Below are 16,853 nucleotides of genomic sequence, written 5' to 3' on the forward strand. Positions count from 1 at the left end.
AATCCATGGGAGCTAGTCTATGTAAATGCATCCAGAGGCCCAGCAGTTAAGCAAGTGGATATGTCCTACAACGGCCAGTGCATCCAACCTGGGTTTAGGAGGCAGAGATAAAGCAAAGTCAAGCAAATTATGTGATTAGAGACACAGGTGGGATCTCATAACCTGCTTGGTCAAATGTAGTATTCTTCCCATCTAATGCTTTCCCTGTAACGAAACTGATGACGTAGGTCTGCCTGGTTGTGGCTACATTCACAGCTCCCAGAAGTCGTTCCACCTCTGGTGTAGTCTCAAAAATGACATTTAATATTGATGTCAAAATAATCTATCCACAGATACCAACATGAGTCTTTTTTCATTCTACTGAAGTATGTGATGAAAGGAGACCCCCATGATCATGTTTTCATTCTGGACGAAGTGAAGGAATGCATCGAGTTATTGAAATCCTACCACTAATGCGGACTATAGATTTACCAAGGTTGATGGTACCATACCTATGATATGCTTTATTAAGACGTTTTATTGACTATTGCAGCCTTCGAGGATCCCTCTGGTTTGTCTTCCCCAAAGATTCTCTCCTGTGTGCCACAGTTGGTGATCAGTGCCCCAGGCAGTTAAAAACTGTATTTCTCCCTTATTTTCTGAACTATTAGTATGAGTGTGCGAGAGGTTGTTCATACAAGGGGGCTTGCTTGTATGTGCATGCCTACATGAAATGTATCCTTGATAGGCGCATTCAATCCTTTGCTCCCTTTACTATTCTTTGATATTTTATTCTTTCAAGGAGTAGTCAATTGGGGAAATGCTTCACATGACAGATTTTGCTGCCAACTTCACAGGAAAATATTCAGGAGAACCTGAGTATTCCAGCTTATGAGCGGGTGGGATTTAGCTGCAAAAGCTCTTTGAATATGGCAGGTCCTTTATGGGAATACACGGTGATCTGTGGCTCTTGTCTCTGGCAGAGTAAAGGAACAAAAGCAGATTCCTCCAGAATGAACCAGCAGCTGAACTTGCAGATCCGTTTTGAAGATCCCATGGGACAGAGGCGGTAAGAAATTGGTGATGGACGCAAACTCTCCGGAGGCTCCCAAGAACTCCTGATGACACCAGGTTTGGTTTGGCGGTAGCATCTCATGCTCTGGAAAGTCAATTGAAGGCTGGAGGTGTTGCAAAGAGGGAGACCGTATTCTCAAAGAAGATCTGGTCCAGAGTGCTTTAACATGAGGCCCTTTCTGGACCTTATCCAGCATTAAAGGAAGAGACCTCTGTAATGAGGGGTTGTGTAGTGCAAAGTGAAGATCCCTCTGTGTTGGCTTGACATGGAAACTTGAGAAAAATGATACTTCTAGTAGGAGCAACCTGTGCCTTATTCAGCAGCAGGACCGTAGAACCAATCAGGATGCTCCAGAAGGCAACCTCAAACCCTCCTCCTAACTACCTCTGCAACCTCCAAAATAACTTTAAAGAGCAAAAGCCAGGGTGCGATCCCTTGCTGCCTAGTCCCTGCACTGCCAATTCATGGTGTCTCCAGCCATTTAACCAGATATTAAACACCTTTTGTAGAATAAAGAAAATAACCTACTTGTTTTAGAAACATTGTGGTCCTATTTTCCATTTGCGGTGAGACTTCAAATCCTGGAATTTGCAGTCTCTTTAATACTTTGCTTGAATTTTTCTGACCTGATTCTGTCAGAAGAGCGTACTCTAAAGACTTTTAACACTTTCATCCAAAAAGCTTGATATTTTGGCTTGATAGACACTTTTTAATATTGTTGATGTTATGAAGAAGATTGCCTTTGTTTTTGCTGTTTGATGTATCTCACTCTCCTCTTACTCTCTACCTCCTGGCATACTATGCCAGTTGACTGTATCATTCTTATCCAGTGAATAAATTACAGTATTTTATTTAGATTTTTAACTGTCTCGAATTCCATTTTATTTATTTATATTTTCACTGTTTAAAATGCACTAATCTTCTGTTCTGCACCCCTGCTCTTGTAAAGCGTTGTCTTTGGCTCAGTTGAGCCATCACTAAACACTGACAGTGTCTACAAGGAAGTTCTTTTCCCGAAACTGAGATACATTTTGAATCTATAAGGTGTGTTTGAGAACTGTTAGGCTACGTAATAAATATATTTAGTTAGAAATCCATGCAGTTGTAAAGTTTTGATTAGGAAAGACAGTAAATTAGAAAACATTTACTTTGAAATTCGAACTTTGACCACTTCCACAACTTAACTTACCACAACTTGGCTCTGGCACCCAAACTGGCTGGACTGGATTTGGAAAAGTTTAGTGTGGCTTGCTGAGGCAGTCACAAATCAAGTTAATGGCTAGGGTGAATTTATGACCAGGTTGTGGTGTAAAAAAAAGAAGCAGCAGCCGTAATATGTTTTCCCCGAGCTTTTTTTAAATTAAATGTTTTCTAGCTAAATTAAAACTCTTTTTACAATTTAAAAGTAAATATTCCTTACTACATGTTTCCAACTGCATTTATTGCAAATAGTGCTTTTGAACCTATAATCCAAATCCAGCTGTTCCTCCAAAGTTTTCTGTTCTTAGAGAGTACAGAAAACGCTAGACCTATTGATGATCCATCTGTCCTGGTAAGAGACATCCTCAGAGGTGTTATCCTCTGTTGTCTACTCTCTTAGTATTAATTTCTTTGGAGAGCAGATCTTATGGTTCGTCCTCTGCCATGAAGTGTATAATGAGAAATTAATTTACATTTAGTGATGTTTACATGGTTTGTAGGCAGTGCGGCTGTCCACCATGAACTTCCCCCTAGTGCTTTTGACACACGCAATTTGCAGCCTATAGAATTTTTGTAAGAAATTAAGTTGCTGATTGACTGGAGTTTGAACTCTAGTCAAGCTGCACCCACAGTTTTAGTCAGGGTATGACACAAGCAACCCCAAATTAACCACCCGTGCTCAACCCCCTGGTGGCTTGGCACAGAGCAGTCAGGCTTAATTTAGAGGCTATGTGTTAAGTATTTGTGCAACATTTAATGCCGCACGAAAAGATACTGCACCGTGTTAGAAAAATATAGCTGAATATAATAAATATAACAAGACCAACACGTAAAAAAAGCAATTAATAGAACCAGAATTTTTAAGTTTTTAAAGAAAATAGTGCCAAAATGCGTAAAGCGACAACTGTGGAAAGCTGGTACTGCCGGACTGGGACAAAGTCACAAGTTTAGGCCAACTGCAATGGAGCTCGGGCTGACTGCAGGCATCCAGTTGAGCCAGCACAACAGAGTACCTTCAATCCTGGTTTGTAGAGCTTTGTGTGGATCTGTGTTAAAGATGCCTTGTGCAGTCAAGGTGATGCTGTCGGTTCTGACATGCAGCGCAGCTGAGGTGCAAGGTCCTGTAGCATCGAGGTAGTTGATCCTGATGACACGCAAAGTCCTGTGTCCGGTGTGGTTGTCGAGGCTGCCAACTACGAGAGTTACGTGGGCCTGCACTAAGGATGCGTCACAGAGCAGTGGTTCCAAATGCGATGCAGGCTATGGTGGCAGTGCAAGTCTTTGACGGGTCTAATCCATGCAGCTGCGGAGATGCTTCAATTTTGGTCAGGGTTGCGCAGCAGAGGAGATGTGTTGGTTCCACTGGACCCACAGAGGATGGTAAAGCACTTTAATCCCACTTCAAAGGGCCCAGAACTGGGTTGGCACCACTTGATAGGGTAGGGTCACAGATGGCAGAGTCCAGGTGCAAATGCAGCATAGTTTGAAGCCTGTTAAGTCCCTGAGATTTCAAATCAGGTGGTCAGCCTACTCGCTCTTGGAGTCACTCTGGGTGCTTGGTTAAAGAATTGTAGGTCCAATCCTTCTCACCCAGGCAAGACGGTAGCAGGTAGGCACCGCAAAGCAGGAGTTCAGCCAAATGCAGTCTAGCAGAGTGGCGGTTGTTTAGCTGCACTCCGTCTTCCTGGCAGAGTATCCAAAGGTCTAGAAGTGTACTGCCGTGGTGGTGTCTTAGGTCCTTCTTCTATACACATTTGTACCTTTGAAGAGGGGAGAAACTTGTGCTTTTGAAGTGCACAGATGCCCTTCTGACTCGAGACTAACTACAGTGGCAATGCTGTCCTTTGTGTGGAGACAGGACCCAGCCTACTCAGGTGTGAGGCTGACCACTGCTCCTCTCTCCCATCCTGCCAGTGATGGCCCATCCAGTTACACCTAAGCTCCCATTGTATGTTACTGTCTAGGAGGAGTACACAAAGCACAACTACACCCCAAATGACTAAGGCGTGAAAATGCTACGTTGTAAAAATGGCTATTTCAGAATTTCAATTTAAAATCCGACTTCACCTTACGTTAGAATTTTAAGCTTCGATTCCAAAGACTTCAAACATGATCCAGTTATCTCGTCCCATATGGAAATACACTTATAAAATGTAATAAAGCAACTACAATGTTATCCTATAGGAGACATAAGCCTTGCAGTAGTGAAATATGACTTTATTTATTTATTTATTTAAGGTCTTCTATAGCGCAGGAATCGACCCATAGGGTATCTCCGCGCTTATGGTTTTCCAAGATGCCAGATCAGAAACATAAACATAGGGAGGCCAGGATATTAGATGGCTGGAAACAGATGAGTTTTTAAAGCTTTCTTTAAGGTCTGTATATTAGTAATTTGTCTTAGGGCAAGGGGCAAATTGTTCCATAAAGTGGGACCCTTAAAAGACAGGGCACGGCCCCCTTGTCTTGCCTTCTTGATCCGAGGGACTTGGAACAATAGTGAGTTACTGGAGCGCAATGAACGGGTAGGAATATACAGCTGAAATAATTCAGCCAGATATTTAGGGCCAGATCCCTGGAGGCATCTATGGATTATACAGAACACTTTAAACTTGATTCTCTGGCGAATAGGCAACCAGTGGAGTTTACACAAAAGAGGGTGTGAAGAAGACCTGAGGGGGGGGCGCCCAGAATTAGTCTGGCCGCAGTATTCTGGACCACCTGCAAACGACTCAACTGCTCTTCATTGACGGAGAGCAGTAAACCGTTGCAGTAGTCCAATCTACTGACGACCAGTGTCTGGACCAGTGTTTTCCTGTAGCAGTCATCCAGGTGCGGGAACACACGTCTCAGGAGCCCAATGGTCCTGAAACATGTTCTCGCCACCAGACTCACATGTTCCTTGTACTAAGAGGAAGGGGTCCCAGCCCTGTCAAACAATTCATAAAGAAAATTCAATTAAAGAATCACACAAAGACTGAATCAGTCCACATTGTTTTAATCACAATGGGAGATAGCGATACATATCATACTTTTTAGACAATAGATACTATGTTGAACAGTGCCCCAGTTTGGGAGAGGGGGGGGTTGTGGGTGATATCAAGTGAGGAAAAAGTGATAGGGAAAGGATGACGTCGACAACCATTTGTTTTCTATGCCAACTCCATGTCCTAATTCTTCATTTGATTGAACTTTTATGGAGTATGACATTTGTAAATACAGCAGTGTGAACCTTGAAGTCCTTTTTGTACAGAATATGTAACTCTTTATATTGTTCACTTCCAATTGATTGATTATTCTGTCACGTCATCCTTTCCCTATCACTTTTTCCTCACTTGATATCACCCACAACCCCCCCCTCTCCCAAACTGGGGCACTGTTCAACATAGTATCTATTGTCTAAAAAGTATGATATGTATCGCTATCTCCCATTGTGATTAAAACAATGTGGACTGATTCAGTCTTTGTGTGATTCTATAATTGAATTTTCTTTATGAATTGTTTGACAGGACTGGGACCCCTTCCTCTTAGTACATAGTTCACCCAGGTCCAGTAACTATAGTTGGGTACAACCCTTATTTTCATACACCTCACATGTTCCTTGAGCAATAGCACCTGGTCCAGTCGCACCCCCAAATTTTTTACTGTCTGCTTAGGGAGAGGAGCAGATCCTAGATCCGGGGGGCACCACTCAGGAGACCACAAGAGTGGGGCTTCTCCAAAAAGCACGACCTCCGTCTTGCTTACATTACATTGCAGGCAGTTGGAGGCCATCCAGTCCGATACTGCTCTCATACCTGTGGCAAATGCCTGTTTGATTGCCGGTGTCAGGGTATGAAAGGGAAACAAAAGCAGAGTATCGTCAGCGTACGATATTGGAGTGAACCCATATTCTCTCACAATATCCGCCAGGGGGGCCACATAAACGTTAAAAAGTGTAGGGCTTAGGCATGAGCCCTGTGGAACCCCCTTAGTGAGCTCCCTAAAGATTGATTGATGGGAGCCCAACCTGACGGTTTGTGACCGACCCGAAAGAAAGCTTTTTAGCCAGGCCAGAGCCGAGCCGCCTATTCCCACCTTCCGCAGACGACCGAGAAAATGTCATGCGAAACCGTATCAAAGGCAGCGGATAAGTCCAACAGCACCAAGATCATGGAGCCTCCTCTATCCTGTGCCATCCTGATAGTATTGGTCACGGAGAGGAGGGCCGACTCGGTGCTGTGGTTTGGTCTGAACCCAGATTGAGAATGGTCCAGACCACCCGCTGCCTCGATAAACTTGGAAAGATGGATATTCACATGTTTCTCGGTCATCTTGCTGATATGAGGAAGTAAGGAAATAGGACGAAGATTGGAAAGGTCCGACCATGGGAGGGCTGCATTCTTTCGAATAGGGTTCACTACCGCTCTCTTCCATTCAACAGGCACATGACCTTCTCTAAGAGAGAGATTGATCACAGTTTGGATTCCAGGTAGGAGCAGATTCCCAAGAGAGCCCACCATTTTCGCTGGCAGAAGATCCGAGGGAGAACCTGTTTTGATTTGACTGGCCAGAAGAGTAGCATCAGAGAGATTAATCTCTGGAAATGTGGTAAATGAGATACTGGTACCCACTAAAGGCAGAGATGGAATAGATGAGATGGCTATTGTCGGGGAGGGAAAGGTGGTATTTCTCCCGACAATCCCTGACTGCTTAATCTTCTCGTAGATAAGGTTTTAGTTTTTCACAACCAGGACATGTCAAACTTAAAAGTACACTTCCAGCTTCACTTCACCATGCTCCTGGGGCTGTCCAGTGTCTACCTTAGGTGTTACTTATATGCATGAAAAAACAAGTTTGATGGGCTTGGCACAGGTTTATTTTACTAGCTTAAAACGGCACACACAGGTTCTGCAATTTCAGGTGCTGAAGTGGGTTGCCCAATCAGTGCTGCAGACCCCTTGGTAGCACTTAATTAAGGCTCCCGGTTTTCCGTTTAAACGGATTTCTACATTTAAATACAGACAGAAAACCGTTTTTTTTCCTGTATTTATAAATAAAGACAGAAAAATACTGACAAACTCGCTACATGGTATCTATTCATGTCTGGGGTGCTCAGGGCCTGTGGACAGAAATCTGAAACTGCTGCCAGGATCTCCTGAAGACTCTGCCCTCTACATCACCCTGGCCTCCCTGTCTGGCCTAAGCAGTCCTCTGCCGAGGAAGACTGATTTGTTTCTATGACCCAGACAGCAACAGGCCATAGCGCTTATCGACTTTTATGAATACACTCACTTGCTGTTTAGGCTGGAATGAACTGGGTCTTTCTCTAGACTCAGCGCCTGTGTAGATAGCTGTGGCTGCAGGTGGCAGAGGTGGAAAGGGAGGGAACACCATGGGTAAGTGGTCAGGGGACCCCGGGACATTCAGAACTCTCAGTAACTTTACCATTCCTTTTTGGGGGGGGGAGTTCTCAAGGAGTGCAAACACTATCAATATATCACCTCGAGTGAATTATGACATCACAGATGGTTTGCTGTGACATCACAGTAACTCTACCATTAATGTTCAGCTTAAGTGTGGGGCATGTCAGCACTTCTCCGGACCAGTCCCCATACCTTTTTGCCCTTTAGTTTTTGGGGCTCACGTCCCTGCTTCCTCTTTTTTTTACCTGCACTGTGAACACTACTGGCTCACCCTGATTGAGGAAATGCATCTTTCTGTCTCCTGACATCACTTGTGCTCTTGGTCCTTGGACTTGCTGCCTGTTTTCCTCCCTTCGAGCGATCTCTGCCCCAGCCACTCAGCCAGTTTAAAGCCAAAGGTATGTGTCCTTGTGCAGTGTACCTGCTGCACAGAGGCGTAACTAGAGTCAAATTTCATGGGGGGAGGGGGCGGCTAACAAAAATTTCAGGGGGGGGCTCATACTTCCAGCAATAGGCAGAGTGGAGGTACAGCCCGGCTCGAAGAAGCGGTGAGAAAGCATCAAATCTTCATTAACAAGTAAATGCCCTTTTAAAAGACCTGTGAAGTACTCGGTCTCGGCCTGGCTGACACACAACGAGAGGGGGAGGGGAGGGGGGGAGGGGTTAAAGCACTTTGAGCCCTAAGGGTGTTGGTCGTCTGCTGCTGCACAGGGTCGATTGTTGTGATTTCCCCATTGCCACCTGGCCATCAATTTGCAGCCTTTTTTTGCAGTCATTGTGTTCAGATATTTGATGTGGGGGAGCTACTGAAAACTCAGGACTGAAGCCTGGCTCAGCTCGAGGTCTTTTTGGAACCTCAAGTGCACCCTCCCTTTTCCCATGGTGGATGACGGAGTAACAAATGCCTTGTGCCAACACTGATTACTCAGGGTCCTGTCCCGAGCCATTCAAAAGCTGTTTAAGCAATAGGGGATTTATATTCGACACCTCTCTGGAATCATCACAAAAAAATCCATTCTTACTTCGAGTCCTATGCAGTGTCGTCCCTCTACTGGCATTCTTAATACCTTCACACTGTCGCCAATAAGGGGCGGCTTCAAGGCATAGGCAAGCAGGGCTCTCATTTGGTGGTCAAGCCTATTAAACAGGTTTCATGGGTAGCACTCTTATTTATCCTGAAGTGAGTAACCAGACTCGAGTCTCAGTGCCTGCTCACCATCCCGTGATTCTGGGCAAATCAGTTAATTTGCCGGTGCGTGTAAAAATGTAATGTGACCTTGTGTAATGAAACTGGTGCCCCTGTAAAGCACTCCAATACCTTCGGTGCGAGCTCGCGCTATACAAAACTAGAAAAATATGCACCACGCCAAACAATTGTTATTTTCTTGACAAAAAAAAAACTCTCCCGAAGCAAAAGGTAACCAACTATTCAAGATGAGCGTGTAGTAATGGGAGGAATGAAAGTAGAATTTTAGTCTGGGTGTCGACTTCACCGTCCCGTGATTCTGGGCAAATCAATTAAAGTGAAATGCGTACATGTAATGGGTACAGGCGGCAAGAGGCCATGGATTAAATTTGCTCTAAGTGAAGGTTGTTAACAGTTTATAAAGATGTAGATCAGAAGTCCTAAGCGAGGTCAAGCTGTGCTGACCATATGAATAGCTGAGACACAGGGACTCCCTCAGCAGCAGCAGTGCTCTGAATAGTTCGCACTACTGTCTAGAGATCAGACTGCACAAAGATAAAAACAAACCAGAAAGTGCCTTAATGTCCTCAAACTCTATTGAAATGCACATGTGCTTGTACTACAATGGCAAAGTTTTAAGATAAATGTATTGTGTTTACTTAATTTGTAATATATATATATATAATCTATATATATATCTATATATCTACACCTATAACAAGCGAGTCAGGGTGCGCGTTGTCTATTTAAATAAATGTGAAAAAATACTAGCTTCAGCTTCTTCCTTTGCATGAGACAAAAATAAATGTGGATAAATACAGATAAAAAGACCACAAAAAAAATGGATAAATACAGACGGAAATGTTTAAAAAAAATCCCATAAAACTGGGAGCCCTACACTTAATTTACAGGCCCAGGCACATGTATTGCACTTCACCAAGACTTATAAGTAAATAAAATATGGCAAGGTTCTATAAGCCAATGTTACCATGTTGTGAGCAGAGAGCACAAGCATTTTAGCACTGGTTAGGAGTTGTAAAGTGCGCCGAGTTCTAAGGCCACAAAACAAAGTCAGCAAAAACAGGAGGTCTTAAGGCATAAGGTTAGGAGGAAATCACGCCACGGATGCCAGGTCTAATAATAATGTTTTAAACTTTGGTTCAGAGGTCATCACCTTGAGGATTGATAAGCAAAATGCAGACAGAGTATTAAGCAAACACTGATAATAGCACTATATTCTAAAACAATGTGGTTTATTGCACCCTTGATATTGACAGCAAGTAACTCTCCATATGTGCAAGGAAGATAGCACGCATCTTAGAGCAGTCACTTTGTTCCCCCGTCCTACTCGGACTCCGCCTTTCACATTTTGTAGACCACTCTTCCAGGTGTCAATTGAGACAGTTCACAAGTGCCATTATAGAGAGCACAAGTTTCTCCTTTAGCATTTGGTGCACATGTTCACTCTCAAACTTGATTCTCTCACCCCCAAAATGACCAGACTCCTTATTTAAAACAATGAATTTCTCAACAAGTGGTTTAAATTGTTCAATTTGAAAGGAAATGAGCTTATTGGTGGCAATGCGATTTTTGTTTTCTAAACCATTCCATGTGTGGAAATAGAGTGTGTAAGTAACATTTGGCTACAAGGTTTTTTTCCTAACCTATCCCACAAAGAAAAATAATCAGGAAGTTGGAACGATGAGCCGTTTTTCAGCATTTCAGGTGTGGAATGTTGGATCCTACATGTAAGCGAGCAGAGTCTTAAACAGTGGAGGCCTCAAAGGTAAAACCGTCAATACTAATGAAGAAAAATAATTGTAGATGAAAAATCGCCCTTACCCATGGAAATTGAAGTTTGAGCGCTCCAGCAACTGTTGTAGGAGCTGCTCCGGTGGACGCATTGCCCATGGTTAAGTGCTGGCCTGGTGTTGAGTCAAGATGGCCAACAGTCATAAGAAGGTGGTCTAGTGTGGCACAATTATTGCAATTCACCGATTTCGTACAGTAAGTCACAACTGCTCATCCCGGAATTAATGCCATTGCATGTAATGATGATCAAAGAGCAATTAGGTAAAGGAGAGGAGTAACCACTTCAGTGAATGTTACACAACATTATGCTTGTGCTGCTCATAAAATAAATATGTCTTGCCTGATGCTGTGTAGGTGTAGGTCTGTCTTCCTATGCATTTCTTTAATCACGCTTTGACAGTGCTTTGCACAGTTTGTCACAGTAGGGATCAGCACCCACATAAATCTTTTGCTCAATGGTCAAATATAATGCTTGATATATATTTGGTAGCTCAGCCTATCTTTATCTTCCTGGCTCAATCGGGTTCCTTGAAGGAAGTGAGCTTTTTCCCTTCCATGCCTTTCAAGAGGTGTAGTATACAAGCTATTTACCTAGATACATTGTACTACTACTTGTAGTAATCTGCACTCTTTTATAGTATTTTTATTGTAATTTAGATAACAACATATTCCATCTCTTTTGAGAATAATTCTCTTTCAGTCCACACAGACCCGTGTTCCCCAGCGTAATATATTGCACCTAAGCAATGCATTATAACTTCAAGGTGATTGTTAAGCCAATCTAGAGAGGCCTCTTAGGCATTGCTATAAATGCTTACCCTACTTTTAATCTGTCTGTCTGTACCAGCTGGTTTACTCTTACCGAGTTATGGCCATCAATTAGTATTCTCTTCCTGTTAATCTGTGGGCTCTCTTTAACCTTCCTGTCATTTCCTCTTCTCTGGTACTCACCACCTCAACTCATTCCCGATTTGTTCATGAGTGGTAACTTATAGCTTTTGTCAACCCAACTATCTTGCTATGCTACTCGCTTCTCTTGTCAGCCTCTGACCTCCATATTCACTTTTGGGAACCCTCTTTTCCAAGATAGCTCTGATACTCGTTGCAAGGTTGTAGGCCGCTCATTGCCGCATCACTTTTAAGGATGATCTCACCTTCCTCAATTTCTTTAATTTGTAAATTTGTTTCCTTCCTCAAATATCTCAAATATCCAGTTGTTTCTTATTTTTCAAATTAAATGGTTGGTTCATCTTAATGTCCACAGTGATACTAACACAAAGAAGGTATTACATGTGTTCAGATACTTACGTACATTTTCCTCTTCTGTCCCTTTTCGATATTTAAGTTTGTTGTTTCAGCTGGACAGATTTTCCAAGTCCTTGCACTTGTTCTTTAGCGCCATCAGCGTTTTATCCATACATTGTATTTGTACAGGACACTCAGTGACCACATCTGAGTGCCAGAGCAACCCAGGCAACAAACACCTTGACAAGAGTTGCACCAAATCAGTAAAACCAACAAATTGTCATTGCATACTTTAATACGGAGAATTGAACTGGCGACTGTGAAAGGGACGACCATCTACTGCTTTAATACCGAACACAGATCATCGCTTGAGTCCATAAGAAGATCATCTGATGCGGAGAACCACCAGATAAAGCTGGCTCACTGAATGCAAAACTCTGATAGGTTCGCACCTGTTCAATAAATCAGCTTGCTCCTAACACTTCATTTCAACACTAGTCGAAATATTATACTGCGTTCTTGACTTTAAAGGAAGCAAGCGTAAAGCACTGTTAAGTTCAGTCTCAGGCTCCCATTTGGTACAGCCAAGATCAGCCCAGCATTGAGTTGCCTGCAAGCATGCCATGTATGCTTCTGGTTGATTACACTTCTCCATAGAAGTCTTATGAAGAAGTTTCTTAGTAGCTTTTTCATTGAAGTGTGTTCTCTTTTCTTTGCATTGAAGCCCCATTTTTGTCGTACCGCCACAATGGTGCGGCACAGTCCATTTTGCATCTCAGACATGGCTTTGTCAGGTCTGACTCTACACCTTTTAGTGCACTGGTCTACTTTTGTCATCTCTGTTGTGCTTCTTTCTTAAGATGGAAGAAGAAACACCGTTCCTCATGTTAAACGGGTTCCTGAAGTGAATGATGCTTGAAGTTATAATCTCACTTTTCAGGTGTTTTTCTTTCATGCTTTTTTGGTGGCATCTGTGTGCACGACTTACACGCTGGTGTTGTTCTGTAGGCCTACCGTTAAGGAAACTGTTTTTTGTAGCACGTGTCAAAGCTCCTTCAAAATACCACCTCAACTGTTATTACCTGAAGCCTTTGTATGTGTTAGTATTGCAGCAATTCATTCACAATATTTAGTCAGGTATAAAAATGTATCGGCGGAGCCGCTCACAATTCATTCCTAACAATAGGTGCCAACTTCACAAATCAATGCCATTTAAACACCTTGCCTACTTTGGGAATTCATATACCTTTTATATTTCTTCTTTTCTATCTCCTAACACTAGCCTTTATCCCTTGAAGCCTCTACATTTTTGCCCCACTTTCAGGCACATTGAAAATAAGCTCTACTATACACATGTTGGTCTTAGTAAGAGGACGAAGGCCACAAGTACTGCCCCCCAAAAGTCCTAGAATCCACTTGCCCCAGCTATGTAACTGGTCCCCTATCTCCTCCTATAATCCTGGCTTGCCCTTTTCTTGTTCTTTCTTTAAAAAATGTCAAGTGTCAAACATAAGATGTTACACTTTCCAGGTATTATCAGGAAGAGAAGTGTAACAATGGGTGTTTGGTAGTTTACTTACATACCATACTCTCCTTAGTCAAGGCAAATTCGAAGGCCATTCTGTTTTTCTGAACCATTCCACTCATCGAGATCATGTCTATGGTAATGTTAGAAAGAGTGGCAGAGGTGTCATTAATATACCATTTTTTAATCAACTGGAATTGCTTTTTGTATCTATACCACTTTTAAAACTACACAGTTTGGAGAGGTCATTGCTGAAAAATTGTCCAAAGTATTTTCTCCTGCATCTCTCCTCTGACTTTAAATATGAATGTTTTTCAATTGTCTTGTATGATCTATTTGTGAGGACACCATAGCTAAATAACAGGAGTCTCTAAACCCCCATTGTAACGAAAAGTAAGCTCTTTTCCAGCATACATAGTACATATCCCTGTAATTCCCTACCTTGTTATAATGCATAAAATTCTCAGGCATGTTAAAAATGTGCGTGCATTTACTCTCGTCTACAATTATGGTTCCCTTGCAGGTTGTGCAATGCACTCTTGCTCTTTCACACCATCAATTTAGAGCTAGGTATGTTAGTAAGAAAGCATTTTCTCTAGATACTGCTTCAGTGTGAAATCGCAACACCCCCTCTTGTAGGTGCAACTTTTATCTTGATTTTCATATTCTGGCAAGTCCTATGTTTGAGGCATGTTTGGCTATAGATATACATGCTTAGCATACTCTTGCAATCTAGTGTTGGTTACGGATGTTTCAAGTCGTTTTTCTTCTAAGAAGTATTTCGAATCACAAGGTAAGGTGCCTCCTCCTCTTGGTAATAGTGCGCATGGGCATCGACTCGATTGTTAGATTGTTTTCTTTCCGCCATCCGGTTTGACCTGTATTACAGCGCTCTGGTTTGAGACCATTTTTGGAATCCTCTTGATGCGTAATTCACTCTACCCTCATCTGTACTGTTTCAAACTCGTTTTCCATCCCTCACATTTTGAAAATCGGAAGGCTCTCTACTCTATCGATAATACTCTGCTGATAACTTCAGACCAATCTCATTGCTTCCAATTCTGTCGAAAATCCTGGAGAGGCATATTAATACGCAACTAACTCACCTTGTGGAAAGCACGGGATTTCTCCATCCTTCCCAGTCAGGCTTTAGAGCGCATCATTCGACCGAAACTACACTCCTGGGAGTTACCGAAAGTCTGAGACACAGTGTTGATCGTGGAGAAACATCTGCCCTCATTCTTTTGGACTTGAGCGCGGCGTTCGACACTGTGTCCCATTCTATTCTCCTTACGACTCTTCGGTCCCTGGGTGTAGAAGGCGCTGCACTAGCCTGGATAGCCTCTTTTTTAAGTGACCGCACTTTTCAGGTGATTTCGGCCTCTGCTTCATCTAAGATCTGTCCATCGGCGTACGGCGTGCCTCAGGGGTCTATAATTAGTCCTCTATTATTCAACATCTATGTAAGACCCCTGGCCACCATCATGGAGGAAGCCGGACTCACTTTATACTCCTACGCCGATGACACACAGATCATCTTCTCTCTCTCTAACACAGAGGGCACAGATACCTCTGTCTTGAGAGAAGGCCTGGTTCGTGTCTCTAGGTGGATGAAGAATAATTTCTTGAAACTTAACGGTGACAAGACCGAGGTTGTGATACTTGGCAGGGGTAAGGAGCTCTGGGGCCCCCACCAATGGCCCAATGATATGGGACCTACCCCTCAGCCTGTAACTGTAGTTCGCAATCTCGGGTTCCTCATTGATGAGAAATTTACGATGAGACAGCAGGCTGTAAAGGTAGCCGCTATTTGTTTCGCCACCCTGAGATGGCTTCAAAAAATTCTCTGGATGTTGCCCCCTTCCACACAAAGAACGGTAGTCCAGGCGTTGGTTGTTTCCCGCCTGGACTACGGCAACGTTCTATATCTCGGAGCTGATCTGACAACCATAAAAAAACTCCAGGTTGTTCAGAACGCAGCTGCTCGGCTGCTTCGCAACGTCCCCAGGAGGATATCCGCCTCTCCAGCTCTTCTCGACCTACATTGGCTTAGAGTCCCGGAGAGAATCAAGTTCAAGGCCCTTTGCCATGTTTTTAAAATTAAGCAAGGCTCTGCCCCTAAATACCTTCAGGGCCTTATTCAGGCCTATAAACCTAATCGTGTCCTCAGATCTTCAGGGAACGGTGATTATTCCATCCCCAGATTTAGGCTAGCTAGAATGGGAGGGCGCTCTTTTGCCTATCTGGGGCCTAAACTCTGGAATGCTCTTCCCATGACCCTGAAGACAGAAACCAATCTTTTTCGCTTCCGTAAAGGGCTTAAAACCTGGCTCTTCCAACAGTAAATTGGAGCTTCCTTTTGGCATACTCAGCATACAAATTCTTCTTCAGTCTGTCCCTTAGCGCCGGGAAACCCACTGCGGGTAGCTGTGCGCTTTATACGCTTAAATAAATAAATAAAATAAATAAATGATCTGGACTCCATTTCGATTCTGCCCTCTGTGCCATTCCAAGTACACGCGTACTGACCTTCACAAGGTCTGCAATCTGTGTTTATCTCCCGAGCACAAAGAAGATTGTGAGGCATGTCAGTCGTTTCAATCCAAAAAGATCTTGTGGAACCTTCGGACTTGACGCAGAGAGATGCAGAGACGTGAGATCACCTAATCGCTTCGGTCAGTGAGATATCGAACCAAAAGAAGATGCCAAAGAGGAAAGAGCATTTTCAATTCAAGATTTGGACTCTGACTTAGAGAATGATTTGAAGTCACATGATCTTCCACCAGGTCAAGGTGCAGTGAGTGCTCAAATCCCTCACCTGCCACACAAAAATCTTCAGTTCCTATTAAACAAAAGGCTTCCGGGCTACTATTGCCATCTAGTCATGGTAGCCACAGAGAATCCGATTCGGCTGCCTCGCCTTCCGGCTCAGCACCAAGCTGAGTTAACACGTCTTTGGTTTCCACTGCTCTGGTTTCCAAAAGTGAAATCAAGTTCAGCTCCGAAACCTTTTGCACCATAACAGAAATCCACTCCCTCAACACTTTTGAAGCCAATTTTAGAGACATTGTAGGAAAAACCGAACATACTGGCCGCATTATCACAAAGATTGCTTCAGTGCCTTCTAAGAGGTAAACCTCATTTCAACGAGATATTGAACTTACAGTGCCTTTAAAAAAGAGGAAAAAGGACAAAGCTACCAGTCCCTTGCACCAGTCCCTTGCACCCTTTTCCTCCTTTCTCTTCGCACCATATACCACCACCTCCATCACTTGCCCCTAACTCACCACACATTCCCATAAATATTGCACCTCTGGGATCTCCACACAGACCCAGATATAGGAGATGATGACAATTATGGAGGACCTCCACCACCAGACCCCTGGCAGGATTAAGATATTGACCTTCCAGGGCACACATATCCAG

General features: G+C 43.3%; 1 protein-coding gene across 4 annotated transcripts in view; it reads left to right on the top strand.

The window, feature by feature from the left end:
* Positions 1-16,853, top strand: part of DMAP1 (DNA methyltransferase 1 associated protein 1) — a 588,998-nt gene that overhangs the window by 424,031 nt on the left and 148,114 nt on the right. For 3 of the 4 annotated variants that reach the window (XM_078663550.1, XM_078663471.1, XM_078663622.1), the window contains exon 12: positions 963-1,918. The exons of the other annotated variant lie outside the window; for it this stretch is intronic. In XM_078663550.1, coding sequence (XP_078519676.1) covers positions 963-1,052 — 90 coding nt within the window. In that variant the 3' untranslated portion in view covers positions 1,053-1,918. Of the gene's footprint in view, positions 1-962; positions 1,919-16,853 lie in introns of those variants that run through there. 4 annotated transcript variants of the gene reach the window in all.

The sequence above is a fragment of the Lissotriton helveticus genome, chromosome 1_1 (genome assembly GCF_964261635.1).
Source record: "Lissotriton helveticus chromosome 1_1, aLisHel1.1, whole genome shotgun sequence".
NCBI classification, from domain to species: domain Eukaryota; kingdom Metazoa; phylum Chordata; class Amphibia; order Caudata; family Salamandridae; genus Lissotriton; species Lissotriton helveticus.